This window comes from Thunnus albacares, chromosome 12 (assembly GCF_914725855.1).
Source record: "Thunnus albacares chromosome 12, fThuAlb1.1, whole genome shotgun sequence".
Taxonomy (NCBI): Eukaryota; Metazoa; Chordata; class Actinopteri; order Scombriformes; family Scombridae; genus Thunnus; species Thunnus albacares.
This window is the reverse complement of record NC_058117.1, coordinates 23735207-23759476: the sequence shown is the minus strand read 5'-3', so window position 1 is coordinate 23759476 and position 24270 is coordinate 23735207. Positions and strand designations below refer to the sequence as shown.

Here is a 24270-nt window from a genome sequence, read left to right as displayed (position 1 = left end):
ACAGAGCCCAGGCTGCAATGACTTCGCTGAGCAATGAAAACAATGAAGCTCAAACTGTAAAGGAGTATTTTCAATGTCTAATTCAATGGTGCTTTCGTAAGAGAGCGAGAGAAACTACAGGAAACATCTCAGAAAACAGACTTATGACCTTGTTTGTCTGGTATCAGACATCGAGGTTGTAGTTTTGTTCAAAAATAGCCTTGTGCTAAAGGTCTCAATCACAGCTTCTTACTATGAATGAACGGGAGCCTGAATGGTCTCACTATTTTTTGCCTAAATAAGAATCTGAGGACAGTTTAGGACAGCTGTTTGATCACGTTTTCACAGAACTGTTCATCAAATCTGATCAAACCACATCCACCCAGTCCTGATGAAGCAGATTAGCTGAGTTTGTTAGGTATGGTAGTAGTACTGTAGTGTTAGGTATTGATAGTTTAAGGATACATTATTATATTTTTTCCCCTAACTAAACAATATGATTGTTGTTGTTTGATTGATTTGTGCATAAGAGAAGATAAAATGTGATCCACGAAGGCCAGTTTGAGAAATAGATTCATCAGTGTGAAGGCTTTTCAGGCTTTATATATAATAAGAAGGTTATCACGGTAACAACTGTCTTATCCTCTGTCTTCACAGCAAAATTATGTGTTTCTCATTACAAAATAATCTCCTGGAATGTGCACTTGCATGTATTTCGTTGGCCAAAGCAGTTCATTGGTGGATGACATTGCACTGCGTTGTGGAAAAGCTAAGCCAGGTTCAAACACTGGTCATGTTAAAATTAATGATGGGGCTGCATTTATATGATGAAAAGCTAATCTAATTTTTGCCTACATTAAACAAATTTCAGATACTTTCTGAGACTAGATAGGACTGACACAACGGACAGGCATATCTAACATTTTTGTGCAACAAACTCTTGATATCTGTTGAAGCAGACCTCCGTCCTGACATGACCGGCAAACTTATTTATCACCCAAATTACGGTCAAATTCACTGTAAAAAGCGCATTATGTAGTCATGGTAGCAGGTCGGCTTTGCAGCTTGATTTTTCACTGACACTGCGAGCAGAATCCTTTCACAATTTCGAGCGTGGTCTATTTTGACCGGCCTGTTCTAGTTCTGCTGAAACCTCTGCATCCCCCCCCAAAATCCCAATTATATTTGCCAGCATGCTTGAGTTGTCATCTTCTATGTTTTCTGGTCAAATGGACACAGAGCTACGACAACAGTGATCTGTCCCACGGAGACGTTGACACAATCACACGAATACTGATCTGACAGCTCGGACGGCCATTGCAAGGCCACTGATTTCAAACTGCATAGATGCGGTCCAAATCATGAATTCGTTGTGGGGTTATTTTTCCTGCTCTCGCCGCATCACAGGTGTCAAATTTGTGTTATATAACCAAATCTGAATTGGGACACTTTCAGGTGCAGCCTTGGTGACAAAGTAGCCAGCAGGAAGGAGAGGAGCTGAGGTTTAAACACCTAGAGGAAGGCAGCAGAGCGTGGCTGGGAAATGTTCATAACAGACGACTGGGAGCATGTGGCCATGGGGAGCAGCTGACCTCCATGACAATTGTAGGCAGAGGTGTGCAAGATTTCAAGAGATTTATTTGTCACATGTACAACAGTACATGTACAGCAGCAGTGAAATGAAATTGCAACAACTCCAACAACTGTGCAAATAGCAAACATAAAGCTATATAGCAGTATGAAATTTTTTTAAAATAGAAAGCTACATACAGGGAAAAGTAACAGAATATCAATATAATAATAATAATAATGAATAAAGCTGTGTAAAGGGGAAAATAACAGAATATCATATATGTGCATAATAAAAATAAATAAATAAAAGAAGAAATAAGTGGCAAATTATAAATAATTTGCAGCGTGAAGAGGACAGTGGGCAAAAAGGAAATGCAAGTGGTAAGGTATCAAAGGTGCTGAGCTGCAAAAAGGTGCAGAGTGCAAGATAGGTGCAGGATGTGTGTTGTTTAGGTTATAAGTGTTTATGGTCCGCATGTCCCGGGGGAAGAAGCTCCTTCTCAGCCTCTCAGTCTTGACCATGATGGAGCGGAGACGTTTGCTTGAGGGCAGCCAGTGAAACAGTTTATGGTTTGGGGTGGTGAATGTCCTTAATGATCTGGTTTTGCCCTGGACCTGCACCGCCTGGTGTAGATGTCCTGGAGGCAGGGCAGCGCTGTCCTGGTGATACGTTGGGCGCACCGGATCACTCTGTGAAGGGCTTTCCTATCCTGAGAGCTGCAGTTGCCGTACGAGGCAGTGATGCTTCCGGAGCATGACTGTGACTCAATGCGTGTGTGCGGATATGTGTGTGTGTGTGTGTGTGTGTGTGTGTGTGTGTGTGTGAGCGCAAGACCCTTGGGTAAGGAAGAGCGGAGGGAGATGGATCGACTGTGACAGGAAACCACGTCAGCACAGCCAGCAGATAGAGGAGCATATGTCAAGAGAGCGACGTTAGGGAGAGAAACATTAGAGGAGAAGTAAAGCGGTATGAAGTCAGAGGCCGATACCTAAACATTCTCCACAAATGAAATTAAATCAGGGCTGCAACTCAAGATTATGTTCACTATTTGTCTCTTCTTTCAATTAATCAATCATTTGTTTAGTGCATAAAATATAGCCTGACTCAAACACCATTTTTGTGGCTGAGAGTTTTAAAAAAATGATAAATGAGCCAATAGTCTTTTCATAGAGAATAAATAACAAACATAACTGATAAGGATTCCTTACATTTGCTTCTTAAACATCTGTGACTAAGAATGATTTTAAAGCTGAAAAACAAACTTCTCGCTGCTCTTTTGGAAAATCTGTGATAAAGACGCACCTTTCAAACTATTACTTACTGGCCGACATGTACGACCGATAACCGCAAAAGGCTCATACTGCCTGATATATCATGTATCGCAGAAATGAAGTTTAAATTGTAAAAAAATTGCAACAAAAAAAAACAAACACTACAAGTTTACATTGTGGAAGGTGCCATCTTCAAATTGCTCGTTTTGTTTGACCAAAGTTTTTAAATTTTGAAAAACAGAACATTTTTACACTTAGGAAGCTTAATAACAAATCAATCCTTTATCTCAATTGTTAATACATATTCTGTTGGTCAACTAATTGATTAAATGAATATTCTATATGCCCCTAAATATATTAACTACTTTGAAAATCAAACTTGAATAGCCTTCAATAGAAATCAATGCCAAAAAAAACCCCATTCTGCTTTAATCTGCTGTCAGATGTGTTTGAGTTTTTGACTTTTCAGAAGAAAAGAAAACACAGTGGAAAGAATGCATCCATTTCAGAAAAAGAAAAGCCGACCGGAGGATGTCAGGATGAAACACATTAGGCACGAGAATGAGAGAGAAGAGAGAAACAGCTGAGAGAAGAGAGAGAAACAGAAAAGAGGCGAGTGTTCGCTGACCTTCACTGACGGAACCATTCACATCCCGCAGCCAAGGACAGGGACCCACACTCAAGCAGTCTACCTCCATTATATGCACTTTGTGTTGCGTATTCAATTCACCGGTAAAATCAATTAACGGCTACCCATCTGATTGATTGGAGCTAATTAACATGGCCATGCAGGATGCTAATGGCCGTTGAGGGAGGTCTGAAACAACCTGCCATACACTAGCACTTCAAGGTCAAAACTGCAGCAATGTAGGTTGTGCAGAGCCGGATGACAGAGCAGCAGTCATTCTGCGCGGCCCGGACACTCCACTGTATTGCCTTGACATTTAAGCCCTCAGAAAATGCTGGACGGTGGAACTAGAGGGTGCATTATTCTCTCGTGAAGCGTGTTTTGCTTTTCAAGAGGACATTGTTTTGTAATTATTGAGCACGAGCAATGCAGCAAGGCAAATTCTAATTGATATTTGATTAAATGGAGGGAGCTTGTCAGAGTGGGTTTGGCCTGTGATCCACACAATCCCAACATCCACTTTTGAAAAGCGTCATTGTTGCAGCCTGAGTGAGGAAAGTGGGATTTGGCGAGGGATGGGAGGGAGGCGAAGCATTAATTTTCCACTGTTTCCACTTTCAATTCTCTGGAGCCATATGGTGTGGCGTCAAGCTGGCAAAAGAACAAATAACAATTTGACGCCAGAGACCAGGACTCACAGCAGCGAAGGAGAGAGAGAGAAAAAAAAAAAAAAAAAAAAAGTAGAATACACAAGAGAGTGGAGAAAAAAGAGCTCCTTCTAGTTATTTCCAGAACTGAACATATTGTGATTAGGCGTTGGCAACATGATGAGATGTGTGAGGTTGGGAAGAGGAGGTGGCAGGAAAAGGGGACTCACCCTGTCACCATTAGTGAGACAACTGCCAACGGTGACAGGGCATTAATCAACTCCTCACATATACATGTCCACATACACAGCGAGAGGACATTTGTTTACAGATGCCATATAGCGCGGCCTTATACATCCAATGTCAGTCACTTTGATGACTTTTCTATTTACAAGCCGTCGCCTGGTCTACTGGCAAAATGGAAAAATAGTTTGCTTAAAAGACAAACGGTGAGATTTGTTTTTGTTGGTGGCACAACTGAAATCAGCTGCAAACCACTTGGGAATATTTTAGACATCAAGTCTTAGGAGATTCAATCTCATCTACTTCTTCAGATGAGTGCATCTGATCAGCGACAACAAAAGGGCGCTACTACACCTGCATGACAACAAAGATATCTCGGAGAGCGCGGCGCACAATATGACAGCAAATCAAAAAACGGGGGAGCTGTCAATAGGCTTGATGGACATTGGTCATTCTGCTGCAGTGCAGATGGACTATGGTGAGGGGGAGAGAGATGACTCAGTCTGTCAGGACTCCCATCTTCAACCCAGCGGGAGTGCTAGCCAATAATCAAAATCTCTGGCAGGGGTCGTCGGGTTGACGAGTGTGTTTGTGTGTTGTACGTGTGGGTGCATTTAAAAAAGAGGAGGGGGTAGGCGGAAATATAAGAAAAACAGAAAAAAGATGTATGAAGGTGAACATCCAGAGGGGGAAAAAAAAAAAAGAGGCAAAAGAGAGAGTGAATCAAGTTATGAAGCCAAGTAGCAGACGGCGGAGGCTTAATAGGGTGTGTTTGCGTGAGCGAGTGTGCAATCTTTCAATAGTGTGATTGCTTCTATGTATTGAAAATTACGGACACAGTTTACAGGGCGCTCTAATGTGAGCAGCGGGAAGCCGATCTGTAACCAGACTGTGTTTGCCAGGCTTTAGAGGCAGTCCTCAGCTAATTTCCCAGAGTGCCACTGGGTGTGGAGACCCCTCCTGTTTCCCCATCACGACGCTCAATAAGTCGTCTGACAGAGCTCAGGCCTGTGGTCAGCTTCATTTCTCTGGGCCAACTGACTGACTCCTTTGTTCACACCAACAACGTCAGCCAACAGTATTTCCAGCAGTGTTGTTTTTTCTGAGTTTTTTTTTTTTTGTTTGTTTTTTTTAACACCTCTTACTCGAGTCGGCTGGATCTGACCTCTGGTATCAACACCAATAGTTTAGTGTCTGCCTCCACAGAGGAGACAAATATCATTGTCAAACCAAACATCAGTCGCTCCAATTTTACTGTATTCACTGAATGACCTATGATCATTTCAAACACATCAGACCTCAACAAATTACTGACTCTTTTTGACACAGACGCTGGATGAGACTGTGTCTGCTTACAAATCAGAAACAGCCAAACAGCCTCTTTTGATGGAGGTGGCGACCATTGTTGTGGAAAAACCACACATAACAGCTGCTTTGATCCTCTGCTTAGGCTCCAAAAACACAAAGCCAGGTTTGAAACTTTCAAATCATCTGACATACTGTATGTTTAAGCATATAAAGTGAAACAAATAATTACTTAATTGTCATATTTTGTCTTAATCCCAAGGAGATATCGCAGGATGACCTTCCAAGAGGTTTAGACTGCATCACCATGGCTGAGACTCAGGTTATGCCCATAAAGAACCGGTTCCTACGATGTGTTGTTCAACCACAACAGTAGGCAAATGTTTTATACTTGTTCTGATGGGCCACACTCCGAGGTGGAGTGAAAAGCCAGCCGTCATGGAAAGGGGGGAAGACATGATACTGATTAAATATGTGGACAACAGCGCACATTTTCAGACAGTCTCTCCTGGAAGACATTCGTAGTGTCGCAGTTTGTTGTACATATGAGAAGTGACAGAAACAGACGTGTAAGAATGAAAGTAGAAAGCTTGAAAGAGAAGTTCATAACCTGACTCCTTTCTCACCTCCTCACAGCTGACCAATCGCTGCATTAAGTGGGTACGAATGTTGGACTGTCAGTGTTGGAAAGTTACAGAAATTGTCTGACGCAGCCCGCCAATTCTGATGTCTGTAAGGTGCAAGGTGAGCAGGTTTACAAAGGTATTCAACCATCCGATGGGAGATCTAACTCTTGAACTCTTGAGACAACTTGCCTTATCTTTGTTAAAATGTAAGATATTTTATTACAAAAAAGATACCCATTTAGATTTTAATACGGACAGAAAGTCTGGGGTTGGACACAGCTAAGAATTGTATTGAATAATACTGTATATATGTGCACCTTTTGTATTTTTTACTATGGGAGGCTCAGTGGCGGTTGAAGCCTAAATGTAATCACCAATATTGTCTGCTCTTGCCTGTGGCAAGGATTAATGTGATGTCTTTGCTTTTCTGAGGCACAAGTTGAAGTGGGAGTATAGAAATAGTATTTTTAATAGGCTGATAATGGAAAACCCTGCAAGAATGATACGCGGCCCAAGAGCTGCTATTTGAATGCAGAGCACACGTTCCAGAGGTGGAATGAGGAGGAATAGGTGTTCATTTGTGAAGGTCGGCCCGACTGAAAGCCACAATCCATTTGGGAATGAGGTGAATGCAAAATTCTTCGCCACGATCCTGCCTATCCATTCTGCTAGATTTCACGGTGGTCCCTCCACACCGAGACCGGGAGGCACTTGCATTTCACACTCAGAGCTGTCACCATGGACACGGCACAAAGACATCTGTTGGTGGATGCTGCACATAACTTTGTGTTCTGTGTCCAAATTAAGGATGAGCGTGGACACACTTCAGACAACAAAAACACAGGAGGCGGAATAAATGGCTGCAGACGCTAAAGCTTAAAGGATGACAAACATGAAAACTCTTTCAACTATAATGATGTTAAAATGTCTTACATATTATCTCAACTTAGACCCGTTTTTTGCAGTTTTGGGTGTCCTAAACTGACCCTGGTGTTCATGTGGGTCTCTTACCTGATGGATGATCTCAGACACCGGCAGCTGGTCCACATATGAGTATCTCTCTTTTTGCAGCTCTCCATTCACAAGACTGAAAGACAAAACACACACAAAAACAGCACTCTATTTAGCGTTTACCTTAAGTAAGTAAACTGCACTTTGGAAGCATTAAGGTTTTGTTATGTGGACCACCATTATTCAGTGATAAAGAAAAGCTGTTAGGAACAGGAACAGACTCCAGTGTTTCTGTTGGCAGTGCGTGTAGAGGAGGTGTGTGTCAGTGATATGCAGTGCAAAGTGATACAAATGAACCCATTTTTCCTCCCTTGATAAATGAAGAAAGTCATCCTGCGGAACCATAAGAGTGTCAAAATTAGCTTGATAATAATGGATGAGATAAATGGGGAACAAAACCTACAAAATACCAGCAACTCATTCACTTCCTTTTTTAGAGCAATGATTTTAGAGAACTCCCAGGTTCCCTGAACTACTCACGGTGCACTCTCCAGTTAGGTTTATTTTTCTAAAACCCAGAGTGAAAGTTGTGCTATTTCAAACTTAAAGGGGAGCTTCAGAGTCAACTTCAATGCTCATACGGGGTTGGCATTAGATTTGTTGAGCAGGTAAACAACCTCTGATGCAGCTGGTGTTTGTTGATGCCACACAGCAAACATCTCCCCGCAGCATCTCATTTGCTAACATGTTACAATCACGCAAGCAGCGCTCTCATTGAATCTCGCTCGTTCTCTGCCAGTTTATACGTGACAGAAATAGAAATGATTATAAGCTTGTATACACAGTTTTTACAGTGAGCTCTGCACAAAAATCTGGGGGAAAAAAAGCTCCCCAAGTGGAAGTCAATAATATCAAAGAAAAAAGGAGGGGAGCGGTTGAATATAAAAGGAATGAAATTGAGAGGATGTGCTCGACAATATGTGCACAAATATTGGCGCTTAACGGAAAGCTACTTTGAATTTGTTTCAGAACTTGAAGCTCTTCCTTAAACTGTCATGTTTACCTGAGTCAGTCTGTGCTACAACACTGGGTAGAAATACTAACTACAGTTATGATATGTAGCTTCAGGTCTCATCTGTTAAGTACTACATGTATCAGTAGGATAACTAATGATAAGCTTGAAATCTGTCTAGAAGTTCGTATCTAAAGAGCCATTTCTTATTGATAGTATCTTTAAAGATTTTTATTTTTACTTATTCATAGATTTTCTGAGCAACGTGAGGCAACCGACAGGCTTTCAAACAGGCTTTGTGTGTGGTCTGAATAGCATAGACATTATTTCAGAAACAGAAATTAACACCCAATTGGAAAACTTTGTATCCGGCCTCCAAGGTTAAGTGTACAAAGATGAATAACTTGTTTTAAAAGGACAAAACTAAACACTCAAGTTTCTAAAGTAAAAGATGGTCTTCCATCCTTTTTGAAAACTAAAATACATGAAAACACATGAGAACAAGACATTTACATTGAAAGCATTCAATTATCTTATCCACAGCAACTTATATTAATGAAGTGAGTTAAGGGTTCAGTGTCTTTGTAAGAAACACTGAAAAAGGTCAGTTGATGGATAGACATTAGTTAATGTGAGCCAAGATTAACAAAACCTATGACCTCTCAGATATGGAACTGGTTATCCAGTCACAGGGCTTTCCTGTGTTCTTCCTGTGTTAAGACCTCCACTGTTGTCCAAAAAGCACATTAAAAAACACAACTATGAGCCACATCGTTACACTGGGTGACATGTTCCTTTATTACAGTGAACATGGGCACTCTAATTAATTTCATATCAATCACACATACACCATACTGCTGCTGTAAATACTCAATAACACACTTAATCCTCAGCTGAAAATAGTCCCCCAACAATATACTATTTACACCTGTTTTACTAACATTTCCTAAAAACCACAGCGCCCAGCTGTTATACAGAACTTATTTAGCCTTTTTTTAAATTAAAGTGTATATTCTTGACAAGTACTATGAGACAGACAAAACAACAGTTGGTTTTGTTTGTCTCACAGGTTTTGGGACTGGTTGACAATAACAAAATGTGCAATATTGCCTTAGCAGTTCAAGCTGTATGGGTATGATTTACCTCATCAGCATAAATGACAAATTAAATGCGCACATAAAAAGTATAATGCAGAAAAATGTTCCATTCTGGCTACAACTTGCTGATTTACTCTACTTGACCACTATATATATATATAGATATTCAACATTGAAAATCTTTTCAACAAAGCAGACAAACTGAATTGCCATGAGCAGTTTTGAAATGTTTGTGTTCTTCCATATATCTTTCTGAACGACCGCTTGACTCCTACATCCCACTACAGATACAGAGTCGAGAAGAAACGTCTCCACTAAAGGTCACAATCGAGTGGAGGTTTAACTGAGTGGCTGTCTTTGGCTAATCAAAGAAAGTCCAGGTTAGACAGCTGCTCACAAAGTGGGCCATATCCCCCAGTGAGTCACCGTGGCTCTCCTCCAACCACTCGCTCAGTGAAACAACCTCCTCTCCTTTTTCCTCTTTTGTCTTTTATTTCTTCTCTCGGTTACTTTTGCTGTTGGTCTCGGTCTCTCACTCAACATTTTCCTCTCTGCTCTTTTGCATTTCCTTCTTCCATTTTTCGGTCTTTATCCTTTTCGGCTCCGTTCCTCTGGCCCTGTCTCTTCTCGACATGTCTGTGCGGTGGGGCAGAAGTTGCTCTGACAGACAGGAACAGAGACAGAGGAAAAACAGGCCGAGCTGGCAGGCCGGGAGACAATCTCCCGCTGAGCCTTATATGTGCTCCGAGCTTTTTCTAGCATTGGAAACATGTCACTGAGAGCACTGACGTCTCACCGCCGTTTTACCCCCCTTTCACTTAGCACAAGAGATGAGCTCTAATTCAATTCAGACCACTTTCCACTTTATTTTCTATAAAGAGATTTTTGGAGAGGATTTTTCAATCCACTTAGCTGATTCTAATGGATGTGACTGCCCCTCCCCACCTCCAGCTCTGGTATCACTGCTGTCTCCAGCTGTCATCTTTAGGTCAAACAAATTTCCTTTTAACATCTGCTCTACTAATAGCCCAAGTAGTTTTTGTAGACTCTCTCCGGCGCTCCAGGTCACAAATTACATTACATTGACTTAATAACTCAATGGGATATGAAATTCAGCTTTAATTTGATAGTTGTAATTATCCTGGGAGCTGCGTGACCCAGAGAAAGACATGTTTTGGTCAACACCCACCTATGGCTGGAAGTGAGTAACTACACAATGTCATTACACTGTTAAGCCTATGTATAATGAAGAGGATTGAGGGGGTCCATTAAAACGTCCTTTCCATCAAGTGCAATTCACTTAATGAAAGAGCTTGTTCTGAGGAAAAACGGTCATTTAGAAATGGGTGAGAGGAGAGAATAAGAGGGAGGTAAAGCGAGCTAGAGAACGAGTATGAGACAGGCATACGCACTTGCACACACACGTGTACCCATCAAATATCCTCCTCCACTTGCCTGAGTGGCCGAATGAGCTGACAAAAGTGGATTAAAGCAGCGCTATATTCAATAACAGCTTGTTTCAGAGGACATCTGTGATCTTTTCTCTGTTGGAGCACACAGGGCTCACTACAGCCCCATTTTCAGGTCTTATGAAACACTATTATTCAACTTCGCCAGTGCCGTCCGAACCAAGGTCTAACAAAGACCCCGTTTCTGTCGTCTCTTAGTGATTGTTCTTTTGTTGTTTTTAAATGATGTTTTTTTAAATGATCCAGATGTGCTGGTGGATTAAGATAACTAAGTCCTTATTTTGTTGACAAAAACTGTTTTTTTTAGTCAGTTAAAGTAAGTAAGGCTGCAACAAGAAATTCATAATCGTTTAATATGCAAATTAATCTCTCATTTAATCTTATTTCTGAAAACTGTCAGAAAATAATAAAATGTATAATTTCCCGGAGCCTGAAGTGATATTCAAACTGCTTGTTCTGTCCAACCAACAGTCTAAAAACCCAAAGATGCTGTTAGATAGTAAGTTTACTATCATTATGATGTCATACGATTTTTGTCTTGAAAATTGATTAATTGTTTCCTCTCTACTGATGAGTAATTTTAATCCCATCCAAAGCAAATATGTGTGGCATTATTCACCCACTGGTTACAGCTTCAATTATCTACTGTCTTTTGGTACACTCACTGGTCCTTCCTTAATTTAAAGTCACTATAATCAAATTTTTTTAAATAACAATGGATCAAATGACCACTTGTATGTGAAAGGGGTCACTTGAGAATTATTCCCCTCAGATTTGCTTTTATAGTGACTTTCAGCTCATTGTTTTGGTTTTCCCCATCCACTACATTATTCATTGTTTTGGTCACCGTCCTCATAATGTTGTTTTCAGCCACAGCAGGCAGCCATTTTCAGTGAAAAAGCTCTAAAAACCCACAGTACTGCACTGTAGAAACAACATTGATTCAAAATGTGATGACAGCTGTGGAGTGGTTTGCTTAGGCCACTGTCAATCAATCTGATTGAATCACACACACACACAGTTCTAATGAAGCAGATTATATGCATTTTTAAGTGTTAAACTTGTTTGTTTCTTAACTTTGTTGTGTATTTAATCATGAATATGTAATTTTATGGTGAAATACTAAGATTTCAGGAGCTTTAATCAAGTAATTTGATAAGCCCACTGCTGATGAAGGTCATGGTTTTCTGGTAGAATATCATATATTATTTATTGAACAAACTCATTAATTTGCCAATTGCTAAAATGCTGTCTGTAATAATGACCTCATTAACTAAAACAAAGGGCAAAGATTTTACTACCCTATGTGACATCCAAGATGAGAGAAAATACCATTAGCCTCCCCAAGATCTTTGAACTTTCCTGATAGCACTTTTTTTTTTTAATCATTCTTAAAAGTAGCAAGACACTAGCAGACCTTTGGTGCATGAGTAAACTTAGCTCCATTAAAACATCAAATGAATCAGGGGATTGCTGGTTTCTTACATCAGAACTGGAGATAAAAGGTCTTTCTCTAGGACTGAATTAGGGCAACAGCCATGTTCAATAACACCAGTGGTGTGTTTCTATGTTGCATGCAGCAGACCTAATGTGTTGGCCCTAATCAATAATAAAGTAATAGGGGAAGTTGTGTGCAGTGACTAACTAGCCTGAGGCCAAAACAGCCAATGACTAAAATCGGTATGGCAATTGCCTCTAATTACTAATTAGCAGCCAACCATATTAGATTCTTTGGCTATAATACCTCCCAGTGGTTCAATTAAAGCCCAGCTTAATGAAATTAATAGAAGTGGGGGGAAGCGCGTAATCATGAATAAAGTTTTAATTTCTATTAAATCTTCATGGTAAACTATGTCTTACCCGTAGTCATGAGTCAATATATGAAGGACTGTTTGCATTTTGGTGCATTAGCTTTGTGGTTCCTAAGACTCCTGATGATTGTCCTTATTATGGGATTAGTCTGTGTGGGAACAGGCTAATATGAGAAAGCAAACAATATGTCACCATGGAGAGCGGATGTTAAGCAGATGATGTTAAAGAGTGAGACAGGTCTCTACAGCCATCTAGTGGCAAAACCCATTTATCACAACAAGCATTGACCTAATGCAATGGAGGACTCTTTTGAAATGGACTCGGGTGCGTGTTGTTTAGTTCACCACATGGTAGCGCCACAGATTATGTATGAGAAACACTGCTGCTCTCTCCCTGCCACTTATGAAGAGTGACTGAATTATAACCTGAGGACAGACAAGGGAAAATGTCCAATTATCACCCTCACTATGCTGTGAAATAGAGCATTAAGTGCTGGCGATGATTATATAAAGCAGTAAATGCCATCAAAATGTGCTGTACTATCAGACCCAACAATAATCTTAATGGTCAGCCTGACAATGAGGTTTTATATCACCTTGAGGGTAGTCATACCAACATCTACTGTGTGCTTTACTCTCCCAAACACAGCCCACTCAACACTCAACATTAGTAGAGGAATCAATATCAGTAATGAGAGATGTTCTAAACAGAAATCGAAGCCTAGTTACATGGATACGAAACAAATTGAATTTGACCAACGGCACATCAATTTAAACAAAAGGAGGATGGCCTCAATTAAGGTTTTACATCCAGTTTGTCTCTAATCCACTTCAAAATCACTACACATTAGGGCTAAAAGTGAAACTTATTTTCCTCAATATAATTGTTTTTTTTTTAATTACTAATATTTAAAAGGGAATTATGATGCTTTAACGTGTATCCATGATGATTTTGTGCTTCGGGGCATATTATGTTTGGCCAATAAAAATTCCAAGACCAAGGTGACGTCATCAAATATCTTTTTGGACCGTTTGGTCAGTCAAAACAAAACATAATCAGTTTACTATGATGCAAGACAAAGAAAAGCAGCAACATTTCAAATTTAAGAAAGTTATGAAAATAATTTTCTGTCGATCAACTAATCAATGACTTGACTCGGTGCACCTCTAGTCTAATCTAAGAGTATTTCCCTGTGACGTGTATCACGTAGTTAACTACCAGTAAACCGCAACAACTTTATTTTTAAACAATACGTTCAGAACCTCCAAGAAGGTGACTATTTGACCAATCTGGATTTTTCTAAAGCTGCCGTTCATCGTCGTATGAGAAAGTCAAAATTGAGTCAAAATGTTTGACTGATGACAACAATTAAAAAAAGGAATTAAAAAAGGGTTCAGCTTACGTCTCCTCCAACGGTTCGATGGGGTCGGTCAAGTTGATGGTTTCCATGGTGATCTCGACTTTACGGACACTACCAAAGAAATCTGTGATGAGGACGCTTCCTGGGTCCCTCAGGAACAGGTCAGTACGGTGGCCCGGAGTGGACACACACTGGCTCTTGGGACATACTTTGAACTGGGGAAACAAAGAAAGAAAAACGTTAAGAGGCTCCATTCACTCATCAAAACCTAAACGAATATTCTATTTATGTAGATATATACGGTAAATATCCACTTGTTGTGCTGTGTAGTGTTAAACAATTTGTATTTCTTTCCTCTCATACAGTACCACTGATAGCTAGCTGCGACCAGTAACCGGCTACATAAAACCTGGCTAGAGCTGCAGTGGAAGTGTTAAAATATGTGACAGTGTGTGAGGAAGATTAGAGGCATGGAGCTTGACATTTGGGCATGTCATCGTCAATTACAAAATCTTCCAGTGCCTGGTGTGTTACCACTTGTGAGTTAATCCTCTTATGTGCGTGATTCATCCATGTGTTGTCCGAGTGGGCTCTTCATTTGAAAGGAAAACTAAAATCATTAAGCCGAGGTGAACGTTATCTCAATCAGCCATACAGGACTTGAAAAACACACGATTGGTAGGGGATTTTGTAAAGGGAGGTTGATGCAATTTCTGTTTCATTCAAAGGAAAGCCTTTGTGGTCTGGATTAAAAAAAAAAAGGAAATTTGTTGGGCTCATCTGAGAAATCTATATTATCGATCCTTAATTCCACAAAATAGCACAAGAACAAAAAGCGCATCTTCAGACGGAGGAAAATTGGAAAGATTAATAAGCATTACTCAGAACACATTGATCGAGCTTGGAGACTCTGACTTGGGATTTGAGATGTTTTGATAGTAACTCCTGGTGTGGTGGGATAGGTGTCGGGGATGAGGACTCATCCCTGGGGCCAGTGGACCTCTGCAGGAGTGGAAAAGATGAAAAGGGAGATGCTGCTGAGATTGAGCAAAGCCCCGGAGCAGCATGTACTCACCATCTCCACCGTAATGTGTCAAAGGCCAACAACCTTAACACAGTATCAGACATTCTGTTTCAAGTGCAGAGTTGAGCGAGTCCTGTTTGACTTTCATCTCCTTTAGGACTACAAACTTTATAACACTAGACAGAGGAGGAGGAGGAGGGCGACGCAGGAGAGATACTGTCTCGCCATTGTTAGTACCAAAGTGGTGGAAGTGAGTCACTTTCTGTCTCAGTCCAGCGGCTAAAAAAAGATTTATCCTGAATGAATATCTGTCATATGCTACGGCTTATTTCATAATCTAACGTTTCTTTATTAACTGTTTAGCCTATAAAATGTCACAAATTTGTGAAATAATAATCACAGTTTCTCAAAGACCAAAGTGATATCTCTAAATGTTGTGTTTTCTGACCAAAAGCCCAAAACCCAACGAAATTAACCCAACTGAATAAACAATCCATCTATTATCAAAATGGCTGTTGATCATTTTTTTTGTCAATCACCTAATTGATTCAGCACTATACTACTACTATAGTCAGTACTGTGACTTTTTCATCAAAAGTGAAGGAAAAATTGAAGATTTAAGTAAATATTCAGAGAAAGATACATAAAGACAACACAAATTAATACAAAACCATGTTTATGTAAAACAAACGTCTCTTGCACAGTTGCACACCTACATGATGCACTAATTATCAACCAAAACACATGTACAACTCATTGATGTATATGCAGAGCTGTACACAGTAAACTAGCACTGAATCAATTAGTCGATCAGATTATCATATGTCATTTATCAAGGAAAAATGTCAAACATCTGACAAAAAAGCTGAAGACGTCAACTTGGGTTCTAGGAAACTGATCTGTATTTTTTTTTACTAATCTCTGACATTTTCGAGACTAAACAAGTAATCAAATAATAAATTAGTATAATTAATCATGTAAATTAATGTTAGTTGCAGCCCTATATGGCACATATGCTCTCTCATATCCTCACCAGGTCATTCATGTTGCTTTTGCTTGCAGGGTGGATGTCTTCCAGGAACTCCAGCAGGTAGAAGGTGTAACGGTCCATCAGGTGAACTCCGATGGCCAAATCTGGCTGGTGCTAGAATGAGACGGAGGGGACAAATATGCAATATTACTCGGTCTCCTGCATTATCAGTATCCAGTCAGTATTTATATATTATGATGAGGTGTTTGCTGCCATACATTTTTAGTTATGTTTCAAAATTCCTCCTTCCCTGTTTTTAGACACCAGTTTAGGTGGATGTTTCCTTTAAAAATGAAACTGAACACCAACCTACAGCTGCTTATCAAACAGAAAAAAATCCAAACATTGTAACTGCTCTTCTTTGCTACAGTAGGAATTAGGTTGATGGCTAGTGGGGGCAAGGAGCCATAACGAGTGGCAGCCATCACCTCAAACTACACAGTAATAGTAAGTAATTTCTTGTGCTTTGCAGACATGGTTTAACAGCACTTCTGTATTTAGAGATGGTGTCAGGATTAAATAAATAGCATCCACACTAACTGCTGAATAATGACATCAAAAGAAAAAATATTTAGACAACTTGTCTTTAAATTATGCCACCCAAACGCCAAAAAATCTTAAGTATTCAAGTGATTAAACATAGGACGTGATTTTTAGTTGGCTAACACACTAACAGTTTTACAGTCAATTGGAGTGATGAACTCGTCAGCTAGAGGAAAGGAGTCTGTCTTTTGAGCTCCGTCAGTTGGTTGAAAACACCATCTCCGGCTGACGGTTTTATGTTTCCGGCAGACTCATTTTAAAACAGGAATCCTGTATAAGAGGTCTTAAATTTACACTTGATGGCTACATACATGATATTGTGCTAAAGTCATATTCAGATCAAATTAAACGGTGCAACAAAAATGCCAGTCCTCCCATTCATTTGAATGGGGGCAGTGCATTTTTTGCGAGAAAGTTGATCTAGAGTCAACTTTTGGAGAAATGCAAACCGCTTACACGCTGCAGTGGCTGATCACAGCCTGCTCTACCATGAGGGAGTACAAAGACGTTACTAGGAGGAGAGGTGGATATTTCTATTTGTTTTATAACTTTAAAGGTAAAGTTATTTATTTATTGCATGTCCCAGGCAAAATATCAGGTCCGCATCATCACCAGTTGATGAGCCATGTGAAAGATTTTTTGAGTCTGGTAGTATGATAAGTAAAAATGTGTTATATTTTTTCTAATATAACCATTTGGCTGCTTAGCTTGCATAGGTGTTTGTATTTTCTAACAAACATTTTCTCTGAAATGTATTTTTCTTTTACAAGAAAAAAAAAGGCTTTTCGGATGAGGATTAACCAATGTACATAATTGGAAAATGTAACACTACGCTGGGTAACATTGGCTGCGGTTGCTAGAGTGAAAACGTCCCTTAATCCAAAAAAGAGCAGTTTAAGAAAACACTTGGATTATACTCCAGGTTGAATATATTTGATTGACACTGTATATATGAACATAGCATTCAAGTCTTCAGTCAGAATCTGGTATCAAACCCCGCCGCTCATTAGAAAACCTGATGTTTCATTCATCTCTTCCAAACGAGGGGCAGGTAACTCACCGACAGGGAGTCCTCTCCAACTTGACTGCTGGCCAAAGCCATGAGGTTTGGAGAGTAGAACCTCTCATACATCGAGGCTCCCTGACAGGTGTCAATGATGAAGAGCAGCTCATTGTACCTGGCAACACACACACACACACAAACACACAAAGACACACACACACACACACACAGAAGATAATACACAGTGTCAAACAAAAATGATGAGAGAATCCACAGCTGGCATACCACTCATCCATTTGTTCCAATAACACATGGTATCACACACAACCTTCTAACCATCTTTCATATTGCAGTTGCTATGGTGACCAAGAAAAACCGACAGCTCCATTCAGTTCCCCTCTAACAAACCCACACACAGCTTCTCCCTCCTTTCCTCGATCACATCCTCCGTTCCACCTTTCCTCAATTAAAACTTCTTTCCCCTGTTTAGACAAACATGATAACATTTTTATATTCAGTTGACCGAATTAAGGCGGTTTGGGGACGATGGAGGGAGGTGGAAAAAGTCTCTACGGTGGCTGCAATTTGGCAGTTCAAGCCTGCAATTATCACATCAACATCAAAGCTGGCGTCACTAAGCTTTTATCTAGCAGCCTGGGGCCTGACTGTAACCCAGACACTCTGTATTGATAGGTTTGGAGGACAACAGAGACGCTGGTTGCAGAAAGTCGTTTTTACCTCATTTAGTGTCTCGCCATTCACAAATTAAACACCAAAGCACCTTGAAAAAGCAACACAATCCCATTTATAAAAAAGAGTTAGTCTTTCTCTCTCATATAAGGCTGTGCTAATATATGTATCACAGTCATTTCTTTGCCTTTATAGTTATTTATGTGTATCATGTGTCAACACCAATAGCTAAACAGACAAATTGAGCTACTAGCTGGTGAACATAATGGAGCATTTAGAAGCTAAAGGGCCAGATATTCCCCTCAGGAGTTGGTGGAGACCAAACCCAAGCTAGAAGGAGAGTGAATATTGGGTTGACATTCATTAGGTGTCCACAAACATGGGTCAAATGAATGTTGCTTCGCGTCTGCTGGATGTGTAAATAAATAACTTTTTGCTAACATGTTTTCCAACTTTATAAGGTGAAAATGTGTCAATGTTGGGTTTACAGATTTTTGTGCTGCCCCCAAGTGGCCAAAAAATCAATTACTGCAGGTTTAAAGGCGTTATAGTAGTTTGTCATTGATGTATGGGATGTGCTTTTTATTTAATGAGAAGGCACCACTCACAATATACGGTGTTAAAGGTTAAATATATTATGCACAGTCCATTTCACAAGCAAATTAACAGCAGATGAAAATCTTGTTTTTGCTGATCCCAAGCGGTTTAACTTCTTAAATTGCTGCAGTGATGTATAAGTGTACTCCAGGAAGTGTTAGTTCCCCGGTGACATCACTTCTAGGTGTGGTTACAGGTGCAACAGAGCACACCGCTGACCGAACCCATCAGTCATGCTGGGTGACAGAGACAGTGACAATGAAACACTGTTTTTCAGCCTGGTGTTAAAATATTCTGTAACATAAGGAATATATAGTACAGTGTGCACTCAAACACCAGGCAGCACGTTAAAACTTAAACACACTGACTTTAAAGAATAACACCATCCTGAATTGCTTTGCTTCACTGACCTCAACTGGTTGAAAGTTTCATATCTGTTTCCCTTCTGGCCACAGCTAACAGTGATGAAGTGTGCTCTGTTGCACTTGTAGCTAAACCTAACAGCAATGTCAAAGTGAGCACAGCCTGAGTACATCACTACATCACTGCAGCAAGGTGAGAACTCAGGACTAACCACTAGAGATCAGCTAAAAACAGGATTTTGCACTGATATTAAGTTACTCTTAAAAAAACTCCACCTTTTAGCAGCAGAGCGCTGTTGCAGTGTTGTAAATGAGAGAAAGAGAATATTATAATATATATGAATATTATAGGTAATGTATGAGTGTGGGGCTATTAGAAGTCTGTGCCACCAAAACAATGTATACTCTAATTCCCTAAAGCACTGCAATGCATAAGAACAAAGAAAACAACACATGGGACACATTTCTTACAGATAAACTCCTTCAGCAGATGTTCGGTAGATGTAGGTTGCTACGTTTCATGGCATTATATGTTTGTTGACATGCTACACAGCTAATTGCCCCTCAGGGAAAACTAAGTCCAACTGAAGTGAACTTGCAATAGAAGGAGGACAGTATTTGGTGTTACTTTAAAAAGCCCTTTTTCCGTCTTATGTTGTGTAATTTTCCAGTTTATTTACCTTCTTTTCTGCCACATCTGCTCAAAAGCGTCGGCCAATTCCACATTACTGATCTCCTCTGAGTCCTGGAACTTCAAAAAGCCATTTCCGCCATGGCCTGTTAAAAAAAACACATACACATGTTATTAATAATTCATTAATTTCTAATTCATAATGCAAAAATATAATATATAATGCAAGATAACAAGATACATGAGAGAGGCTGGCAGCAGTGTGAACTGTGTAGGAGAAAGGAGGCTGAAATTGGATTGTGACAACATTCACACACAGATGAAGAAGATAAAACAAAGAAAAGAAAACTGACTCTTTCAACTAAACATCTTCTAAGTATCTAATAAAACACACATGACCTGATGAATAGACTATGATGTGAATAAGTCATTATGTAACTGTGGTAGGAAATAGTCAGGTTTTTAGGTAATCTTTGCTTCCTCGTCATTTTGCCAAAGCAGTCTGTCGGAAATGTGCCGTCCGATCCAAAAGACACAATCCTAAAATCACCATGTAAGAACGATGGAATACTGCTAGTGTCAACTCATGATGATCTTTCACTCATTTGCACTCATTTTATTTTTTGTGGAATATTTTTTCATTACCATACATAACCGGTCAAACAGGCAACCTGAAGTCTGTATTTTAATGCAGGTACAAACAACAAAACAACCATCTGACATCTTAGTACCTTAAAAAAAACATGCAGGCACAAGATGCACATTTCTGTCTTACTTTTTCTCAGTTGAAAAAGTGTTTGCTCTTACTATTATCCTCCTCTCTCCACCTACATGTATAATTAAAAACCATAAGCAGTACATTTGCGTCCTTTCTCGGTGGGCTGTTGAAAATAATTTTGCGAAATGCGAGGAATTATTAACTAAACCACAAGTAGACGAGAAACACAAAGACAATAATTAACGATGCTTCATCTCAAAATAGCCTGAACATCACACACACTGATGAAATATAGAGTGTAAGCAGAGTATTGGAGGGTGGATTCGTCCTTTAATTACCTGTTAAGTATATGAGGATGTTGCTTCGGTCATCAGAGAGGAGGCGTTTGGAGCGTGGAGTGCTGGGCGGCAGCCTTCCAGTTAAAACTCGCAGGAAGTTCTCCACCGTCACCTGACGCACGGACAGCATACAATTACAATGACTTTTCTAATCTAGTATGAATTGGAAGAGATAAATTATTCAATGTGCGCCTTTAAATTCGACACACATGGCGGTTTAATAACACAGTAAGAAAATTGGGAACAGACTTTTCACCAGTCAAAACATTTCCTCCATCAGCAAGGTCAGTATGAGATAACAGACAAATATTTTTGTCCTGCTCTACTTATCTTTTAATTAAAGGGTGAAAATCAATTACTCTTTGTGTTCTTTTCTTCTTTTTCCCCCTCTTCATCTTTATCAGCTTTTTTTTTTTTTTTTTTTTTGCGCACATGATTACGGTGTGACAGCAAACATGGATTGGCAGCACGGTGTTTATTCATATTTAAATAACCAGCACAAAGCAGAGTAAATAATCAAAAACAAACTGGAGATAGAGAGCAGATAGAAGAGTGGGGCTCTACCTTGGCCCATAACAAAACAAAGCACTTGTGTTCTCCTCTATTTGAGGATGTTTCTGATATCAAGTCATTTCCTGGTCAACAGACAGAGCAAACACTGGACAATCAGCGTTACCCATATCCCCTCCGATCCCCTACAGCACCTGTATATAATATGTATCTTTGTGAGTGATGTTATATTGGACAGAGTCTTTAAAAGCAGGTGAAAGTCTTGACATACCACCACCACTGTTGTGCATTTGACAAAATATGCCAGCTCAACATTTTAGATTTTTCGCTAAAACTTTGATGCACATATGGATGCAGATGAAAAATGTAATAACTTTCCCCGGAGCGGGACATGAGACATACCGGTTCAAACTCTAGCCAGTGTCAATTTATGTTTGTCCTTGTGAAGGCATCTGAAGATACGGGGTTTAGAAACTAGACTTTTTAAATTCCTGAAGCCAGTGGAAAATGTTCTTCAAGGAGGTAATTTTAACTCTGTTTAAAAAGACTCTGACAGGATTAAGTGATTCCGAAGAAAGAGATTTTTTTACAGAGTGCAGTTGTGTGTGTGTGTAACTGCTTGAGTGAAACGTAAACTAACCTCATAACCTCGGTAGTCCACCTCCACATCGTCACCATACACGTTCAGCTCCATGTTCTTGTGGCTAAACACTGTGGCAGGCTTTGGGTTTCTATGGTTACAAGCCATGTCATCAGCCAGCATCAGGACTATGTGGCTGGAAAAAGAGAAAATAACAGAAGACTCAAGATTATTACATTAGAAAATAAGAGAAGGGACGGATGCTACATTCATGTAATCAAGTATAAGTTCAGCATTGTGTTATGGAGTTTAATACCACTGGCCTGATATGTTTTTTTCTTTTTTGAAGGTCTTTATATGAGTTAAAAAGGGGAGGTGTAGTAAGATTAGGCTTCAGCTTATACCTTTCTGGTATTTAGAGAGACTGTTTCTTGAGTTAATTATTATATGAAATCATGTATTGAATGTTTTCCTCTATGTATGTTAAACATAACGCTTTATATATGTGTAAATGGTGTATATTTCATTTGGTATATATGTTTTCTTATGAACCTGAATGAACAAATTAAAGGAAAAATTAAGTTTCCTTACATTCACTTGGCAAATGTTTTGGTCCAAAGCGAATTCTGTTTTTTTTACCCAATGCACAGACACAGACACAGACACAGACACAGACACACACACACACACACACACACACACACACACACACACACAGGGAGCGTTTGGGGGTTTGGGGTCTTGCTCAAAAACACTTTAACATGTGGACAAGAAGCGCCAGCCCATTAATAGTAGAAAGCATAATTTTGCCGTGCTATGGCTTATGTAATGACCCTTATTGATCATGTGTTGTCTTACCATGATATAAAAACAGATAATAAGCAAAATATGATTCCATCGCAATTTGTCACATTTGGTAAAGACACTGATAAAAAAATGTACACAGGCATAACATCTTAGAGTAGGAAAAACACATAAGTAATTAATAAAATGAATGACAGCTTAATTCAATTTAGCTGCTTCAGTTTTAGGGTCCTGGTATTGTGCATGCTGGCTGACTGGCACGCTGTCATGGCTTACTGGGACAGTTGAATAGCACAGAGCCATTGTTAAGGTTATACATCTGTGCTTTTCCTACAATGATGAGTAAAATTGTCTGCTCTAAAAAATTAGAAATGAAAGTTCCTTTATACTGTCAAAACTACAATCAATAGACATTCTTACCACTAAAAAAAGGAAGAAAAAACAAACAGTGGTAACCGCTCATATCTGCCTAGATTATCAGTGCCTACCTCATAATAATAATAATAATAATAACTATTATTATCATTATTATTATTATGCTTATACACTCACAGGCCACTTCATTAGGAACACCTGTGCAATCTAATGCAATCCAGTACAACAGCTCTGCTATAAATTCTACTTTTATGAAACTTATACATTTTCAGTTTTTGTTGACATTGTCAGAAAGGTGATAATTCTACTTTATGTTTATTATTGAGGTCGTAGTGGGTGGTGGTGGTGTACTGGAGTGTATTATATTGAATGATGTTCCTAATATATTGTCCATTCCAGTAACATACATGAGGGGGGCAAAAATATTAGGAACACATTTCAATATAATGCACTCCAGTACACCACCACCATCCGCTGCGACCTCAATAATAAACAGAATTATCACATAATAAAGTAGAATTATCACCTGTATAAGCTTCGAAAAAGTAGACTTTATGGCAGAGCTGTTGTATTGGATTGCATTAGACTGCACAGGTGTTCCTAAAGAAGCGGCCGGTGAGTGTATAGCACTTATCAAAACCAGCAATTACAAAGAGCTTTACAAGGCAGACATAAACGGAACATAGGACAGAATTAAATGCCAAATACATACTCACGTACAGTATATCATTAAATACAAATATAGATAAGTGAATTTTCAGAAGTGACGTAACGTAAGATATTTAACGATTATTTTTATTATCAATGAATCTGTCAAATATTTTCTTGATTAATGAATTAGCTGTTTGATCCATAAAATGTCAGAAAATGGTGAAACTTGTCGGTCACTGTTTCCCAAAGCCCAAGAAGCAACCTTAAACACCTTATTTTGATCTGACCAACAGTCCACAACACAAAAATATTCAGTTTTACTATCATAGAAGACAAAAGAAACCAGAGAATATTCACATTTGAGAAGCTGGAATCTGTGAATTTGGACATTTTTTCTTTAAAAAAAAAAAGAAAAAGACTCCAAACAATTAATCAGTTATG

General features: G+C 39.4%; 1 protein-coding gene across 4 annotated transcripts in view; it reads right to left on the bottom strand.

Moving 5' to 3' along the window:
* The window catches only part of pigk (phosphatidylinositol glycan anchor biosynthesis, class K), a 33897-nt gene that overhangs the window by 8917 nt on the left and 710 nt on the right, over positions 1-24270 (bottom strand). For 2 of the 4 annotated variants that reach the window (XM_044367911.1, XM_044367909.1), the window contains exons 4-10: positions 22060-22195; positions 20910-21021; positions 19903-19999; positions 17631-17748; positions 16031-16141; positions 14016-14188; positions 7284-7359 (exon numbers count right to left, since the gene is read on the bottom strand). In XM_044367911.1, the coding sequence (XP_044223846.1) occupies positions 7284-7359; positions 14016-14188; positions 16031-16141; positions 17631-17748; positions 19903-19999; positions 20910-21021; positions 22060-22195 (823 nt within the window). Of the gene's footprint in view, positions 1-6471; positions 7148-7283; positions 7360-14015; positions 14189-16030; positions 16142-17630; positions 17749-19902; positions 20000-20909; positions 21022-22059; positions 22196-24270 lie in introns of those variants that run through there. The other 2 variants (XM_044367910.1, XM_044367912.1) reach the window with 2 other exon arrangements.